The sequence below is a fragment of the Corythoichthys intestinalis genome, chromosome 1 (genome assembly GCF_030265065.1).
Source record: "Corythoichthys intestinalis isolate RoL2023-P3 chromosome 1, ASM3026506v1, whole genome shotgun sequence".
NCBI lineage: Eukaryota > Metazoa > Chordata > Actinopteri > Syngnathiformes > Syngnathidae > Corythoichthys > Corythoichthys intestinalis.
In genome coordinates, this window is record NC_080395.1 from 37,521,734 (window position 1) to 37,540,766 (window position 19,033).

Here is a 19,033-nt window from a genome sequence, read left to right on the forward strand (position 1 = left end):
TATATAAATTTGGGCCGATGGCGCCATTTTTCAGAGCATCGGAATCGGGTGAAAACGGTCGGGTTTTTATTTAAAAACAACATACATTCTTGTTTTTCTGCTTCATGCTCGTACAGCACCACAGCGTCTCACTCTCCCTCCTGCTGGCAGAGCGACCAAACTGTTTTTCTTGGTCAACAGTACAACTATCCCAAACGTAGCTATTAAAGTTATTTGGTGAAAAATGTTCTCGTCTTAATATCGCTCACTCCCCAAAAATGGCAATGATTGTTTTTTCCAATATTGTTCAGGCTTACTATCAGCATTTGACCTTATTGTTTATGTGTGATTATTTACATGTTTATTTTCACTTTAATAAAGAATTCTAAAATGTTTTTTTGAATTAATAAGTTTCAACAAAAATTAAATTGCTAAATTAGTTTATTAGTCGTTTGGGGCAGCCTTACCGGAACATATTTCCTCCACACCCTTCTCACCTTTTTAACCCCTGGCCCGTTTTCATGCCTGGGAAGGGTTCAGTCAATATAAATTTGACGTCTATTGCCATCAATGGCAGCCCACGAGTTAATTTATGAGAAGTCTTAAGGTTAAACTAATATTTTTTTTAGGTACCAAACTCTCACAGGCCAAGAAGTTTAACGATCCCGACGACCCCTGCAAAATATTGGTGGCGACAGACGCTATTGGGATGGGCTTGAATTTGTAAGTGCCTGCTTTATTGATTCGGAAGAATTGTATGAAAAGAATTTTTAGTTACAATATTATTGACAATAGATGAAATTTATGATGATACATACCCGGGATGTCCTGATCTGAAAACATGATCAGAAATCGGGCCGATCGCACCATTTTTCAGAGGATCGGAATCAAGTGGAAAGGATCGGGTTTTTAATTTTAAAAAATATGTTTGTTTTTCTGCTTTATGCTCATACATCCTCTCACATGCGATTTATTTGCGACGATTGACAGATTTGTTCCTTGTCGAGTGACTGCTTGGTAGCTCTACGATCAAAGGCACAAATTTGTTAATTGTTGTTTAGTCAATCTTCATTGTATAGAGGCTGTTCTCAGCAGCGCAAGTGAATTTGAGTGGACTCCCTCATATGAAAAAATATTATTGTTATGGACAGTGATAAAAGTATGACGTTAAAGGTGAGTCAATGAAAAAAGGTGTGTGCTTACACTTTGTGCTGGTGCACCTTACGAAAAAAGTTAGGCGCTCCTGTGCAACCAATGCAATAAGTAAGTGGCGTTTTGGCAATATATATTGCAACATATATATATATTGCCTAATTGCCTAATTATTACACTAATTAATTGCCTAATGAAAAATATATTGCCTAATTTATTTGTATATATTTTTTTACCTTTATAAGGGCTAAAAAAGTAACAAAGTAATCCAGAAATACAAGGGCATTGCCAAAAGATACAAAAATATACCGTATATGCTTTATACTCCATAACACTCCTGGAAAAAGCAGAAGAGGAAGTACAATTCCATTGAATTTTCAAGTTTTGATAGAAAACTCAAAACAAGTTATCAGTTAAAACTCAACATTTTTGGTAAACTGAACTTCTGTTAAATTTTTTAACTATAAGGTGCACCTGACTATAAGTAACACCCACCAAAATGTACTTGTTGCAATATAGGCCTCACTAGACTATGTTTCCACATTGTATCATTGGAAATTTACACAAAGACATGCAGATAATTAAAGCGTCACAGTTTATAGTCCAAAAATTATGGTAAATTAAACTCTTAATTTGATTTAAACTGGACTTCAGTTAAACTCTTTCAGGGACTGTGGCGGGGCCGGATGTATGGGTGGGCCGGGGTGGGCACGGCCCACCCAGACGTGAGTCGTGCCCACCCAATCAAAATGTCGGGAATATCTATTGTAGCGTCGCACTGGATATAGAGAACGCACGGAGAGTTGGTCTCACCTACTTTTTTATAGCGGATTAACGGTTACTGTTGGCCGCAACAACGCCGAACAAGCAATCACCTAAACAAGCTGTTTTTCCAACCTCGTTTGTTATCCGCGCGCCTCCTCTCTCTCCTCCAGGCACATACACACACGCACCCTCCGCTCGCCCCGCCCACTCCTACTCATCCAACCACACACACCCATCCGTACCAGAGGCGTTCGCTGACGGTAGGAAGCTGATAGAACAGCAATAATACTGCGGGGTCGTTACACTAAATATTCGGTCAAAGAAAGTAAAAAGATATCACAATATCTTTACCAATACCATATTATTGGGTGGGCAGCCGTTTTCCTCCCGACAGAACATAAAAAAAGTGTTTTTGCCAGCGATGCAGAGTCGCTGTAAAAGCTGTAGTAGTACCAAGTAGCTCTACCGAGTTCACCAATGAGACGTCGCAAAAATAATCACATGACTCCATTATACAAATCAGACGCAAGCTTGCCGTCCTAGCTTCACGCCAGCCTGCTCAATCATGTGGTCTTTAGTACCGTAAAAAAATGAAGTATTTTATATTGAGCGCTGCTCTCAACAGGACTCAAACGTGCGGATTTCAACCTCTATACCAGTTTTTATTTGGCATTAATTGACCAAGGATAACCGGATATATGCTCCTTTTAATTTCTAAATAGTAATAATGAAGAAACTCTTCACTATTCAAACTAGGAACTATTTTTTCCACCAGAGGGCACTCATGCTCTTTGGACGAAGAATGCCTCGTATATGTTTTTTTCCCTCTCATTGGAATACATTTTTATTGTATTTCTGTGGCTTTATGCGGTTATGTAATGTGTTATTGTCCAGTATCATTATAACAACGGTTCATATACCATTGTTAAAAAAAAAAAAAAAAAAAAGCAGTTACTCAAAATGTCACTCTTGAGTATTCTTTTCACTGCATACTTTTTTGTTTGTACTTGAGTACATTTTTTGGATGACTACTTTTACTCTTACTTGAGTAATATTAGTTTGAAGTAACACTACTCTTAGTTGAGTAAAAATGTTGGCTGCTCTACCCACCTCTGCGTTTAAATATTGCAATTTAAATTTGCTTATAAAATCCAGACACTTATTCTGGAAGTTTTCAAAATGTTTCTTAAGTAGTTTTTAAAAACAATGGTTTAATCAAGCGGTGTACCAATGAAACCATTACATATGCACTGCAAAACCCAAACCAAAAAAAATGAAAAGCTTCCCTTGTTTTCAGTGTAAATATACTAGAAATAAGTGAAATTATCTGCGAGTGCTTCAATTAAATTTACTCACTTAGATTTCTTGAAATAAGAAAAATATCTAGCTGAAAATAAGCTTAAAAAACTTGTCAGAAATGTTTTTAAATTCAAGAATAGATATTGTTCAAAACATTATTTGAACGCATTTTTCTCTTGATTTAGGTGAAAAATGACCAACTTGTAGTTGTATGGTCTTGATAAGAACAAATACTGTAGCAATAGTAATATTTACTTAAAGTAAGTGGAAGAATCTGATGCATTAATGTGTTAACCAGCCGTTAACACTCAGAACAAGATGGAGAAAATTATTCGACTAAATTAAAGAAAAATTAAATAAATGCAGTGGGTAAAAAAAAGCCTGCATTGGGGGTGCCCCCTCAAGATTTCTTAGTGCCCACTCAGGTGGGTAAACCTAGATCCGGGCCTGGACTGTGGTCACTTGACAGCGGACTTCAACAGTTATCATTAGTTTAACTCAGGTCACGGAGTTTGTTTTTTGGCACTTGGTGAAAGAGGGAAATTGATATTTAAAACTCCTATTGACTGCAATAGATAGACGTCCAATCCATTTGAACCGGGAGGATATAGGAAGTTTTATCCCTCTCAATGCGACATACATTGAGTTATTCCAGTGTAGTTCACTGTAGCTCAATCATCTTCTTCCATGCAGGAGCATAAAACGCATCATCTTCAACAGCTTGGTGAAGCCAAATGTTAACGAGAAAGGGGAGAAGCAGATGGACACCATCAGCACTTCGCACGCTCTACAAATCGCCGGGCGAGCCGGAAGGTCAGTTTTGTATATGTACGGCAGGGGTCTCAAACTCAATTGATCTGGGCAGTGGCGAAGCCAGAAAAATTTTTGGTGTGGTGGCCAGTATGGTTATGTGATCATTTTAGGGTGCCACTACCTCTAGGGGTATTTAGGGAACCTAAACCACACACCTCTAAAATATTTGAAATGCAGGTAGTTGCGGAAAAGATCAAATAATCTTCAGTGTATGTAACTTTTTTTCTTATTCCAGCAAGTAAAATAACAAAGATGCTTTCACTATGCAAGTGTAACACAATATACTGACAAAGTGCTGCATACTGTGCTGAAAGGATTGGGGCGATGTTCAGCTCAGCATCTAGTGATTACTCTGAACTCAGTCTAGTTAGGAATACACAAACATGATTAGGAAAAATAGCTTTTTATTATAGCCTGAACAAGGTATATACACAAACTTATAAATAATGGCCAGCAAAATGTAAGTTACAAATGACACTATATAACTATATACAAAACGCTCAAAAGTGCATTACAAAGAACATACAAAAGTGAAATACTCATGCAAAATATATGAAAACCTGAAGTGCAGCTTTCTGTTAAAAATACATGACTGGAAGAATTTTATCTGACATATAAAATATTTTATCATTCCTCTCACAACAGCTGTATTCTGCGATTGTGGTGGTTTGCACTAAGGCGATTTACAAAGTCTTTGATGTCCAGCGACTTTGCTCACCTGGACTCCATACTCAAACACCCAGATAGCTCAGTCTATCATCATCGATGGTGAAACCCACACTGAAGTAAATGCTGACTATGTTAGGGAGGCCAAAATACCTGCAGGCAAAACAGTATGCATAGTCTTGGCTCTGCGAGTATTCAAGCTATGAGTGTTTATGGTACCACGAGGCTTGAAAGTTTCTCCTTCTGTCACTTTGGAGTGTTCTAGGATCAGTGTTGGGAGTAACGCCGTTATAAATAACGCCGTTACGTAACGGCGTTATTTTTCAGTAACGGGGTAATCTAACTAATTACTTTTTCCGCCGTTACAATGCCGTTACCGTTACTGACGGTCAAAAGCGGTGCGTTACTTACTCTGAATAAATTGAAGAAACTACCAGCCGTGTCGAGTCGACTCTCTGCTCTGTTGATTTGTCATCCAAGATTTTGGGTGCGTTCAGGTTCGAGAATAGCGCACGTACTTCTGACTCCAAGCTGTTTGTCCCTGCTCATTCAATTAGACAATGCTTTCCAAAGTTTGGTAACGTTTCTGTGTTTGCTACACCTGATGCTAGCCTCGTTCTCATCTCCCACTGTCAGCCAGCAATAATTCTGCTTCCATCTTTAGGCCGGCAGACGCTTTGACGCCGGTAACACACTAGAAACGTCAACGTCGCGTCAACGATCCCGCCGCGATAACGCAGTGAAACGCGGCCGTTCAAGTCAATCAGCCAATGCACACCAGTCGCAGTGCGGTCGCGTGTTGGACGCGTCCCAGAAGCGCTAAACGCGACGCACGCGAAAAGAACAGCAGAGTTAGTTTTTTACGCGAGACCCGGCCCCCCTGGGTCAATACTACTAGGTAGGATCGGGCAGGCCGGAAGTCACTCGTGTAAAAATACGGTGGATCCGGTCGATTTTCAAAATATTATGCAATCGTAACTTACTATATAAATAAAATAAATTGAAATGAGCTAAAACACAAATAATACACAAATCCTGCTACACAATTAAATTTATTAATTTCTGCGTGGTGCTTTAACTTGAGAAAAAACCTCAATAAAGCTTAGAAAAATGTTCATAAGAAAGAAATTGATTGAGGCATTTAATTTGTAAGATACATGTTAAAATCTTTGTCATTGGGATTGCTTTTTGCTTTAGCACATGACTTCTTTTTTCTTCTTTCTTTCAAAAAGAAAGCTGGCCAATACGCGGGGTCTGAAAGTCAAAGTGTTGTTGTTTTATTACCTTTAAATACCCGCAATTCTCACGCGATCTTGCAATCCTTGCGTGAACCGATCGAGCCGCTCCACAGACGCGCTGCTCGTGAAACGCGTCCTATGGAAATTGACGCCGAGCGTCACTGGTGCGTTATCGCGGCGGGATCGTTGACGCGACGTTGACGTTTCTAGTGTGTTACCGGCATGAAGGTGACGTGAATTGTCGGGAAACGAGCCTACCTGAATGCAGCCCCTCGAGAGATGCGATGGAAGTGATTGTGATTGGCTGAGGGTTAGAGTCATGTGTCGTGATAAGCCAATCAGAGCCGGTGATTTCACAAGCAAACCGGAACAGCGCGTGCGGCAAACACACACACGCAAAACAGATGCACAGGGTCGGGATGGCAGAGCATTCAGAAGAAAAATTGTCCTTTAAGAGGTGGAGGTATAGACACTATTTCAAGTTTGTCGAAATTAAAGGAAAGAACCAGCATGTAATGTGTAATTTATGTCCCAGGGCAAAGCTTTTGTCGACATCTGTGGTAAGCAATTCAAATCTGCTGAAGCACCTAACAAGTTAACTACCTGTCTGTTCTTCTCTATTCCACTGACTCAAATACTGCTCAGAAAATTTCAAATTCTTTGACATACAACAAGTTCTTGTTAAAGTAACGGAAATAGTTACTTTCCCTGGTAACTAGTTACTTTTACTATAGAGTAATTCAGTTACTAACTCAGTTACTTTTTGAAAGAAGTAGTGAGTAATGTAACTAATTACTTTTTTAAAGTAACGTGCCCAACACTGTCTAGGATACAGCTTCAGATGTGGCTGGACCGGTCCATCAGTTCTTGATTTGGATATGTTTATTTAAAAAAAAAAAAAAAAAAAAGGAACCTCAATTATTACATTTCAGACCAGATTAATAATCAAGATCACGCAAAAAGTGTACTATTGTTCCATTCTACATCTAATGATCTAAAGAGGATCTAGTCCCTTCATTCTGCTGAAAAAAGTAATAGACTTGTGACCATTTATATAACTGATACAGACTGAGATGTTTATATGACTGAATTAGACCTATTCATGAATTATCAGGCGTTACTATACCCGGAGGTCATATTGGTCCACCGGGCAGTGGGGGCTCCTCTCCCTCATTATCAGAGTCTGCCTGCTGATTAGGTATTTCACTAACATCTAAAAATTGAAGTGTCAGATTTTAAGGTGCATATTTTTCCAAAAGGTTTTATAACAGTTTCTGCATGATTTGTTTAACAGACAGGATAAACAAAAGGGAACTATGTCGGCTGTCTTTCTCTTCATCTTTTTCTGTCTGCTCTGACCTAACACACCAATGCTAAATGCAGAATATTAATACAGTTAATGAAATTAACAGCCCCAAAATTTTCGAATGACAACTGACATTGTTGGACTGTCAATTTTAATAAATGTCAGTTTGATACTTTGCCATCATATCAAACTGACATATTATGTTTGATATAACTTATTTGGGGGAGTTATCTTACTTTTAAACATGAACAGACAAAGATGCTGGTCAATTTCCCTATTATTAGTCGCCACAGCTTGCTGGCTTCCACCTGAGACTAGAATTCGTAATGTGACTGCAAGTCTCTGTGCGGCATCAACAGTCGGACAGACCACCTCCGCAACCGTCATCTGCATCGCCTGCGCCTCAACATTTGTATGATCAACATTTGTTGTTCAATGTTGATGAGCTGAAGATCCACATTCAAACGTTTCAACTCCGTTCGCATTGTTATGTAGATGGAAGAAAACTACAGGAAGTCGACAAGTCCCAAACCGTACAAACACATCACCACACTCCTCTTGTGGCTTTGCGGTGAATTACAGAGCAACGCGTTCCCTTACCGCAGAACTATCGAATGCTCATTGACGGTGTAGGCATTACGCAAAAGCATAACTCAGTAGGGTGTGATACTTATCTTAAGTGTCCGATAGTGCCGTCGCAAAGTTCCGCACGTCGGTGACAGCTATGATGCGGTGGTTGGATCGGGTTGGAGTCCATACGGGGTGGCCAATGGGGTGGCCAGGACTCGTGGTGCCCGCTCCGCCATTGGATTTGGGAGCTGAAATTTGATTAATCGGTACTATATTAGCTGATCAAATGTGAATATCCCAAATTTTTTGCCCTTCCTCCTTACCTCTGTCATTAATACCCATTATTACTAGAGATGAAAATGACGTGATCGGACCCGATCGATCGGGTCCGATCACGTCATTTTCAAGTATCGGAATCAGCAAAAAAATATCTGCCATGCCTTTTTTAAATATATATTCATTCATTCATTCATTTTCCATTTTGTATTTAACGTTACAGACATAATGACTCATCCAGAGTCTTTAGTTTAGGCTTAAGGTAGGGTTATCAAATTTATCCCGATATCGGCGGTAATTAATTTTTTAAAAAATGTAACGCGTTAAAATATTTAACGCAATTAATGCATGCGTTGCACGACCCACTCATTTGTCGCGCTCAATCTGTAATGGCGCCATTTTACCTATATGAGAGATAAAAGGCAGCCTAAAATTAGTAGAGTGAATTTTGGCAGCCTTTGGAGCCTTTTTTTAATTAGCTAAAGCCTTACAATCCCTCTCCCTATGATTAGAAATATCATTGGAAGCAATGTGGGGAAGCAAGGTAGCAATTGATCTTTTTCGTAACACCTTATGTTATTTCCCAACGCAGAGAAGATATATCAATTGGTAGCACTGCGCACAGTCATGGTTCCACTTCCCATCATGCATTTGGGAATGGCTACAGTATCATTTACTGAAAGCTCAACAAATACACTAGATGGCAATATTTATTCCCTATATAAAGTCACAAGTCTTTCTATCCGTGGATCCATCTCACAGAAAGAATGTTAATAATGTAAATGCCATCTTGAGGATTTATTGTCATAATAAACAAATACAGTACTTATGTACTGTATCTTGAATGTATATATTTGTCCGAGTTTTATTAATTTTTTTCTTAGTGCATTGCCAAAATGTATATGATCGGGAAAACTTATCGGGAATGATTGGAATTGAATCGGGAATCGGCTCGGGAAATATCGGGATCGACAGATACTCAAACTAAAAAGATCAGGATTGGATCGGGAGCAAAAAAACATGATCGGAACAACCCTAATTATTACACGTACAACATATGCTTGAGTGTATTATTGAGAACGTGTATAACTGACATCACAAAATGGCTGCGCCCGTAAGTGTTGTCATTTTTTTTGTATTTTAACATTTTCTCCATTATCAGAGGTAAAAGAAATTCAAAATTTGCATTCTTAAATGCTTTGAGTAACCGGCTTTTACTTGAAGGTCATACATACGAGGTGTCGTCTTTCCCTATCAATGTCAATTACCTTTTTTTTTTTTTTCCATTCACTTTGGCCAACTTCTTGAGTTTTGACAAACACAGCTGAAAACTTAAGAGCCTGAACTGTACTGGAAGTGATGTATAAAAATCAGTGCAATGGTGTGGGCTGCACAAACACATAACTTAGATGTTAAGGATTGTCCTGTTGGCCACAGGTTTGAGACACCTGTTAGATATGTTTTTTTTAATATATATTTTTTAACTCTTCTCTCAGATGATACCTTTTCACATTGTCGTTTCTCCAGGTTCTCTTCCAAGTTCAAAGAAGGACAGGTCACCACCATGCACAGAGATGATCTTCCAGTCCTAAAGGAGATTCTCAGTCACACTGTGGAGCCCATTGAGGTTGTTATGCCGAAAGTTAGAGATGATCAGAATTGGTTAAGTGACAATAAAACTTCCTTTTCAGACTGCTGGTCTTCATCCCACCGCAGAGCAGATTGAAATGTTTGCTTATCATCTGCCTGATGCGACTCTCTCTAACCTCGTTGTGAGTTATGAAACAAGTGATTCATATTTTGTGAAATGACGTCTGTATTCATTTTTCTTGTTTGATTGTTTGTTTGCTTCAGGACATTTTTGTCAGCCTCTCCCAGGTGGACGGTCTCTATTTCGTCTGCAACATCGACGACTTCAAATTCCTGGCTGACATGATTCAGCACATCCCACTCAACCTGAGGTCACGCTACGTTTTCTGCACAGCTCCCATCAACAAAAAGCAGCCTTTTGTGTGCACATCTTTCTTAAAGGTAGGACCCCTATGGACTTCCAATTCTCTTTAGCCGGAAAGACTTGCTGTGAATGCTCATGTTTCAGTGCCATTGACGACTCTAGCCCTTTCATTCAAAATGAATCGACAACTAGCACCGTCAGTGGCAAGCAATGAGTTAAATGACGGGTTAATGTCACATAGGCTAGGTTCATACTACAGGTTTAAATGCACAAATCCGATTTTTTGTCATAGCCGTTTTTTGGCGTGCCCGTTCAGACTGCCTTTGTCCATTGTGACCGTTCAAGTATTACGCATGCGCACTAATTCGCAGTCCGAGATGCACTCAGCAAAGAGACCCGCATGTGCAGAAGCATCAAAACAAATTACACATGCTAGCTGTATGTCATTCCAGAGTGATCATATTTTGATTTCCAAAAAGAGGACTCTTGGAGAGATAAGACATTAATAATCCCCGTTTAGTCTTATTTTCAAAGTTTATATGGACGGATAGAACACATACACGCACACACATGAGCCTTGACGTGTGTGCGTGAAATGACGTGGGTGCGTCAGTTTGCCTCGACTCGGCCATGTGCAATAATGAAATACTGCTCAATCGGCGCACAGAATGAAAATCGGAAATTGTAAGGCTTATTCTTTTCTTCATTTTATTTTTTTATGACTGTGGTCAAGCCCGCTTTGTGCTTAAAAGGAGAGTTCAGGCTAGGCGCTAATGCCTACATGGCTGCCGTCCTCCGTGCCTCTTGCGCTTTGCTGACGTAATTGCTGCATGAATTCCGATTTGGGAGTCTTGACAGTTAAGACCACCAGTCACGTTCTGAAAAAATGTGGCCCAGATCGGATTTGAACCACATACGAAAGTGACTCAAATCGGACTTGAAATGGTCCACTTCTATGCGACTTCGTCCCGACTTCGTTCCCGTTCAGATTGTCAAGTTAATGCCTGACTCGAGTCGGAAAAACACGAAAAAATCGGATTCGTGCATTAAGACCTGTAGTATGAACCTAGCCATATTGTAAGAATCGCACAGCCACTGCACTGATTCAGCTTCTTGTACATTTTTTTTTAGTTCACCCGTCAGTTTAGCCGAGACGAGCCCTTGACTTTCGACTGGATCTGTCGCCATGTCAACTGGCCTCTGGCCCCGCCCAAAAACATAAAAGACCTGGTTCATCTGGAGGCCGTTCACGACGTGTTGGATCTTTACCTATGGTTAAGGTAACTAAGATGGCTGATGACGTGAAATCAAAATGGTTTCATTTAGGGCTGTCCCAAACGACTAACTTCCTCCCGATTAGTCAGCCGACTATTTTTACGATTAGTCGACTAATGTAATATTAAAAAAAAAAAAAAATCTACTTTAATAATGAAATTTTTGTTGAAGCTTATTAATTCACAAAAACATTTTGGAACACCTCCATTCTTTATTGATATATAGATAAATAACATAAATATCAATAATAAATCACAAACAATGAGGTCAAATGCTGCCGGCATTAACTAGTGCAAAAAAATGTAAACGGAAACACTGAGATCTTTAATAGGATCTAGGATAATTTAATTAATAATTTAATAGGATAATCTTTCCTCTTTAATAGGAGTCAAAACAATTCTTACTCTTTTTGTGGTATGCCATTGTCTATATTGTTCTAAATGTTAAAATGAATTGCAATGTCCCGGACAACCATTTTCAGAATACTTTGTGTGAGTTCAGGTGCTTTTTCTGGTGTGCATTCCGCATTTTTGGGGGAGGGGAAAAACTGTTCAACTTATCAATAGATAAAGTGGAGGGCACACTGAAATATTACCACAATTATTTTGAATGAGAGGCACACATACTCACAGTAACAAAAATTAAATATATAGTATTAATTTTATAGTATACTACTATATGTATATACACAATGATACTTTATAATATAAAGTAACTAACGTTATATCATGGATTACAAGTAAGCAGGCCAGTGCTGTTTCCATGTATATTTTTATTATATTATGTATATACAGGATATATGTATATATTTTCCCCGAGTGGGAGCTTCCATGATCCTAATAAATTTAATAATAATTAAAAATATATATATAATTATATATATTGATTATTTTATTAAATAAAATTGCACGTTGATACGACGCACATAACGGTAACTTCCATTTTAAAAAATCGTTAGAAAGTTGTATGGATTTACAATCCGCTAGCTTGTTGTTTCTTGTTGTCTTCGAAAATTATACTTGGGTGACGGCGCTTCAAGTGTTCGTTCATAGCCGAAGTGCTACCGTGGTATGCGAGCTCAGCTTAGCTAAGAGTATACACAGTGGCACCCTCCATATTTTCCTTGAAAAAATTCCAGGCTCTGACTATTCTGGTCCGCTTTTTTGGCTTTATGCCAAAATGTGGATTATAATTGGTCAGTGAAGAAAACAACAGTTTGGACATGAAGTTCAAGGTGCCCTGAAAAAAGGGACCCAACTTGGCCATTGTAAACATTTTTTTCTTTAAAATATAAAGGCAACATCAAATGCATGCAAATTCAGCCAAAATAGGCTTAGGTGTTAAAGGGTTAATTACATAATCGATGAATTGGTGATTAGTTGACGAATCAAGGTATTCCTAGACAACAGCAGAGGGCGATGTTGGACGAAATTGCGACTGCACCTGTGGCACCACATACAACAAATTCTAGGAATAAATATTTAGCATTTTCCAGAAAGCATATATAGTTTCTAATCAATTTAACCACTTAGCCTTTCAGTCAGTGGTGTCTCTCTTCTAGTTACCGTTTCATGGACATGTTTCCCGACACCGCCCTCGTCCGGGAAATTCAACGAGAACTAGACGCCACCATCCAGGAGGGCGTCCGAAACATCACGCGTCTAATTCGAGCTACGGACCTGGCCATCACTAGCCCGCTCCAGACGCCGAAAAGCCACGTCGGCCGTTCGTCGGGTGTCGCTTCCACACGCTTTCTGCAGACCGCGGACAGCTCTTTAGCAGACCGCCTGGTGCGAGACGGACTCTTGACGTCAGAGATGCTGCAGCAGCTGCAGAGGGAGTGGTCCAAAGGACAGGAGGAGTCCACAAATCGTTTTGAGTTGAATGTTAACACCAACAAAGACAAGAGAAAAAAGAGGAAATGAACCATCAATGACATCATGTGGTCTGGACTGCTTGCAATATATATATATACAGTATATATTTTTTTTGCTTTCCTCTACTTGATAGAAAAATAGTGAATTAAATGATCATGAAAAAATGCAATATTTAGAAAAATGTATTAAAAGTATTGTTTTCTATGTAGATACAGTATGCTTTTCATGGTCTGTTTGACCAGCAAGACATTTCTTCCTAATTTCAGTTTTCAGTTCAAGTTAAACAGAACACCTTTGTCATGTGTACCCTAGTGGGGGGAAAAAAAGTTTAATACCATAATTTTCGGACCAAAAGGCGCACCTCACTATAGGCCGCAATCCACCAAATTTGACACGAAAACGGCATCTTTTCATAGATAAACCGCAGCTGTTCTCATTTTATTATGGAATGTTTTCCCTCAAAAGATATTAACAGGTAACACTGTTTGACAGCGTCATCATAAGACTCATTAGACCAAGAACCACCATGAAGCTTTGAACCAGTTGTTTGCAAAGCTGAAGAAACTTCATTTGGCTACCACTGCTCCCTTGGGGGAGACAGTCAGCCTCTGCTGCCACCTGCTGTCAACATGGTTGTCATCGAACATGCCTCCTAGCATACATTGCAGCGCTAGAGATGTAGATAACAATCGAAATTCATGTTCTGTGTTAATTATTCAGTTACTGTTCCAGTTGTTTCATTAAGTGCTAGTTACGGTATTTGGTAACACTTCATTTGACAGTGGCGCAATAAGACTGTCATGTGCATTAATAAATGCTTATAACAGATGTATTTTGGTGTCATCTGGCAAATTATCTCACTTTTGAATGTAAAAGATCTGAGCTGGACATAAATGGAGTTACTGACATAACTTGCTGGATGACACTGAATGACATCTGTCATAAGAATTCAGTAATGGCCATGATTGTGTCATAATTATAAGGGTCTTATGACAGTCCTATGACGCCGCTGTCAAAGTGTTACCTATTAACCCAAATAAATCAACATATAAACCGCACTGGACTATAAGCTGCAGGATTCAAAATGAGGGGAAAAAAGTAGCGGTTTATAGTCTGAAAATTACGGTAATTTATTTTATTTTATTTTTTTAATTCTTTCTTCTGATGCGTAATCATTCGCCCTCTAGACGTTACCCTTAAACCTGCAAAATAAGTAGGTTAAGTCACTCAATATAAACAGGACGTGATCCACGGGATCGAAAGCAAAACATTTCTCCAGAGATTGGATCTTGTAGTTCAGTAATGACATCTTGAATTTTGCAACATTCTCTGCGCATAAACGATGTCGGAATGGCTCTGAGCTTAACAAAAAAAACAGTTGTTTTCCACTTTTCCTAAAATTAAGTGCACTGGTCGCCCATCCATCAATCTGACAGGTTTTGAGTATGACCAGAACTGACAATGTATTTCTAAACTTGATATGTCCAACTGATAAACATTGTTTTTTGAGACACAGATGTATAAAGGTAGTGGTCTCTTAACTACGACCCGTGGGCCAACTGCGGCCCACAAATCATTTTTTTATTGACTGGCAGCAAATTATGAAAATACTGAATACAGCCCACATCAGAAGCTTTGAGTTCAGTTGATATTGTCGCGCTTCCCAGCTTCAACACTAGACAGTGCTAGTCACTTAAACTAAACAGTGCCTCTCCATTAGCTCGGGGGAACACCGGACAACATGCTGAAATCAATGTGGGAAACTAAAATTTCTGTATTATGTTTTGCAATATCTTTATACCTCTGGATTATTTTGCAGATCTCTCGCACACCCCCATACTGGATGTAACCCCAGACCATGATTTTGCCACCACCAAACTTCACTGTTCTCTGAGTGAATCTCATCCATGCGGGCTCCAGTAGGTCTCCTGCAATATTTGCGGCGACTGTAGATAGATCAAAATTTTAGACCACCCTGCCCATTGGTCTGTTTTATTCCCTCATACCAAGTGCAAGTCAACCTTCCACTGAGCAAACCAGTTGTTGCTCCCATTAAATTGAAGACTAGCAGTTATAAAAAATGGATTAGATTGATTGAACATGTTTATTTCGAATATTCAATACATAGGTATAATAAGTGACCGTAATCAAAAGAACTGATTTTGAGTATTCAAAAAGGAGTGAGAAGAAGTAACTTATTTACTCCCACCCCTTGTCCTCAAGTTCTGACATATCAGTTCCAGTCCTTACATTTAAACATATACATTCTTATCTAACACTAATAAATCAAGCCCAGAAAACATAAATAAATAAACCGAATAGGGTTGTCCCGATCATGTTTTTTTGCTCCGATCCGATCCCGATCGTTTTAGTTTTGACTATCTGCCGATCCCGATATTTCCCGATCCGATTGCTTTTTTTTTGCTCCCGATTCAATTCCAATCATTCCCGATAATCTTCCCCGATCAGATACATTTTGGCAATGCATTAAGAAAAAATGAATAAAACTCGGACGAATATATACATTCAACATACAGTACATAAGTACTGTATTCGTTTATTATGACAATAAAGCCTCAAGATGGCATTTACATTATTAACATTCTTTCTGTGAGAGGGATCCACGGATAGAAAGACTTGTGACTTTGTATATTGTGACTAAATATTGCCATCTAGTGTATTTGTTGAGCTTTCAGTAAATGATACTGTAGCCATTTAACTTCTGCCCAAATGCATGATGGGAAGTGCAACCATGACTGTGCGTAGTGGTACCAATTGATATATCTTCTCTGCGTTGGGAAATAAAATAGGGTGTTAAGAAAAAGATCAACTACTACCTTTCTTCCCCACATTGCTTTCCCCGATATGTCTAATTGTTGAGACAGGGATTGTAAGGCTTTAACCATCTAAAAAAAAGCTTTAAAGGCTGCCAAAATTCTCTCTACTCATTTAACGTTGCCTTTTAATTCTATGTATATGTAAAACGGTGCCATTATAGATTGAACGCGACAATGTGTGAGTGGGTAGTGCAGCGCATGAATTAATTGCGTTAAATATTTAAAAGTTATTACCGCCGTTAACGCGATACATTTGATAGCCCTAGTTTAAGCCAAAGACTAAAGACTCTAGATTAGTGTAAGACATTTTGTCGGTAACGTTAAATACAATTAGAAAACGATTTTATTTTAAAAAAATAATAAAAAATTTTAAAAAGGAATGTCCGATATTTTTTTGCCGATACTTTGAAAATGACGGGATCGGACCTGATCGATGCCGATCGATCGGGACATCTCTAAAACCGAATATCCCATATCACAATGTGTGTTACAATTACACAAGTTGTTATCCATATCTGCCTCATTTTTATATTTTTGAAAATCATATCTTTATATAGTTTCTTAAATTGACCCATATATGTACATTCTTTTAAGTCCACACTAAATTTTTTTAGTAGTCCCACCCCATATACTGATAAGCAAAAACTTTTCCTTGTCGTCCGAAATCTGGGGTCTTTGAAGTCTCAATATTCCCATAAATTGTAACTTTTTTCATAGTTATAAATATTTGCTGAATATTCTGTGGTAATAATTTTTTTATGGCTTTGAACATTATTTGTACTGTTTGGTATTGAACGATATGAGGACACTTGAGCAATTTTGACTTAAAAAATACTGCGTTTGTATGATCCTGATAACCTGCTTTGTGAAAGATCCCTTTTCCGCAGTATATTTACTAAATATAGCGACGTTTTGTAATTATTGCTCAAAACCTCGGCACTGTATTTATTGCAAGAACGGAGAGATTGGTGAACCGTATAGAGCAGGGGTCCCCAAACCTTTTCCTGTGAGGGCCACATAACCCTTCTCTTCTCTGATGAGGGGCCGGGGTCAGTTTGTAACAGAAAAAGTGTGACGATTGCAGGAGTGCCTAAATGTAAAAATGTATTGTTTTTCAGAAAGCCACAATCAAATAACCCTTTCTGGATTCTTCATGGAACCAAAGTAAATAAAATAAAAATGATATAATATAATATAGTATAATATAATATAATTAGGGCTGTCAAACGATTAAAATTTTTAAGCGAGTTAATCACAGCTTAAAAATTAATCGTATTGCAATTCAACCATCTCTAAAATATGCCTTATTTTTCTGTAAATTATTGTTGGAATGGAAAGATAAGACACAAGACGGATATATACATTCAACATACTGTACATAAGTACTGTATTTGTTTACAATAAATCAACAAGATGGCATTAACATTAATATTCTGTCAAAGCAATCCCTGGATAGAATGACTTGTAGTTCTTAAAAGATAGATTTTAGTACAAATTATAGAAATTTTATGTTAAAACCCCTCTTAATGTTTTCGTTTTAATAAAATTGGTAAAATTTTCAATCAAAAAAATTAACTAGTAGCTCACCATTGTTGATGTCAAGAATTACACAATGCTCATGGTGCATAAAATCAGTCGCACCCAAGCGCCAGCAGAGGGAGACAAAAAACACAAGTAACAATTGGACATGACACTGCTGTCATTTTAATCTGTTTGAGCGGGGCATATGCGTTAATTGCGTCAAATATTTTAACGTGATTAATGAAAAAAATTAATTACCGCCCGTTAACGCAATAACTTTGACAGCCCTTAATATAATATAATATAATATAATCAGGGGTGCACATAATTTTTTTGCCCAGGTTCTCAGAGGAGGACCTGGAGATGTGACTTGGTCCTCATTGAGCTTGAGAGCCGACCCACCTGATGTGATAAATTTATGACAAGCTTTACTTAGAGCCAATTAACTTTGATTAATTATATTAACGGTTAATGCTTGATTAACATCAACTGGCACAACAAAATTGCCATTACTTTGAAGTGAAATGTAAAGAAATAAACATAAAAGCACCAATTCAAAATAAAGGGCATTATGCGGCTCCCACATTAACTCCAAGCCTTTTTAAAAGTGGGATGTCCTCCTCATAAGACCTCATTGAACGTGTATGTTTAGCTTTGTAAAATGCGAGCAAAAACACATTTGTCAGTGCATGTCGCTGTTCATTACCTTTATTCCGCCCTATTCCGTCACATGTCCATAGGGCGAGTGGGGTCCTGTTTGACATCGATAGTTTGCTTAATTGCCACATGCTCTCTGTTTTTTTCGTGCTTTTCAAAGTTTGGATGGCTGAAATTCTTTGACCCTACATAAAATGCGTTGCTCTAATCGGCGACATTGGGATTCTCACGGCACATTTTGTACCGCATTTCCGTGCGAGCATCATTCACTTCTAGCCATGGTACCTCCTGTAGCCACTTTTCAGCAAAAGTCCTTTTTTTCGGTAGCTCCGGTGACGTCTCTGTCGTCTGTCTGTCTTTTGACGGGGGTGGGGGAACACGGAAGTAATTACTCAGTGTGGCCTGCCTCATCGACATTTTGAGAAGTTATTTTCTCGTGTCCGCCGCAAATAGTGGTCAGCCATCGGTACGCAAAAGCGTATGGAAGCCGTTGAGGGCCAGCGCGTTTGTCTACGTCCAGTACGCATGTGCGGACCACTTATGTGCACCCCTGAATATAATATAATATAATATAATATCATGTAATGTAATATAATGTAATAATACTGTATTAATTAAATAGATAATAACCAAATAACCATTGCTCAGTTCTTCACAGAAAAAAAGCCAGGACATAAATAACTCTATTGGGAAAAAAAAAAAAAAATTTTTTTTTTTTACAAATTTTTTTTTTTTTTTTTACAAATTTTATTTATTTATTTTTTTTTCAGGGGGCCGGACCAAATGTGGCTGCGGGCCGTATCCGGCCCGCGGGCCGTAGTTTGGGGACCCCTGGTATGGAGTGTGAA

At 38.5% G+C, this 19,033-nt stretch overlaps 1 protein-coding gene across 2 annotated transcripts in view; it reads left to right on the top strand.

The window, feature by feature from the left end:
* Window positions 1–16,968, top strand: part of supv3l1 (SUV3-like helicase) — a 33,232-nt gene extending 16,264 nt beyond the window's left edge. The window contains exons 11-17 of one of the 2 annotated variants that reach the window (XM_057847694.1): window positions 609–702; window positions 3,889–4,008; window positions 9,592–9,691; window positions 9,756–9,836; window positions 9,919–10,095; window positions 11,150–11,298; window positions 12,855–16,968. In XM_057847694.1, the coding sequence (XP_057703677.1) occupies window positions 609–702; window positions 3,889–4,008; window positions 9,592–9,691; window positions 9,756–9,836; window positions 9,919–10,095; window positions 11,150–11,298; window positions 12,855–13,218 (1,085 nt within the window). In that variant the 3' untranslated portion in view covers window positions 13,219–16,968. The remainder of the gene's footprint in view (window positions 1–608; window positions 703–3,888; window positions 4,009–9,591; window positions 9,692–9,755; window positions 9,837–9,918; window positions 10,096–11,149; window positions 11,299–12,854) is intronic. The other variant, XM_057847685.1, reaches the window with a different exon arrangement.
* The last annotated feature ends 2,065 nt before the right edge of the window (window positions 16,969–19,033 follow it).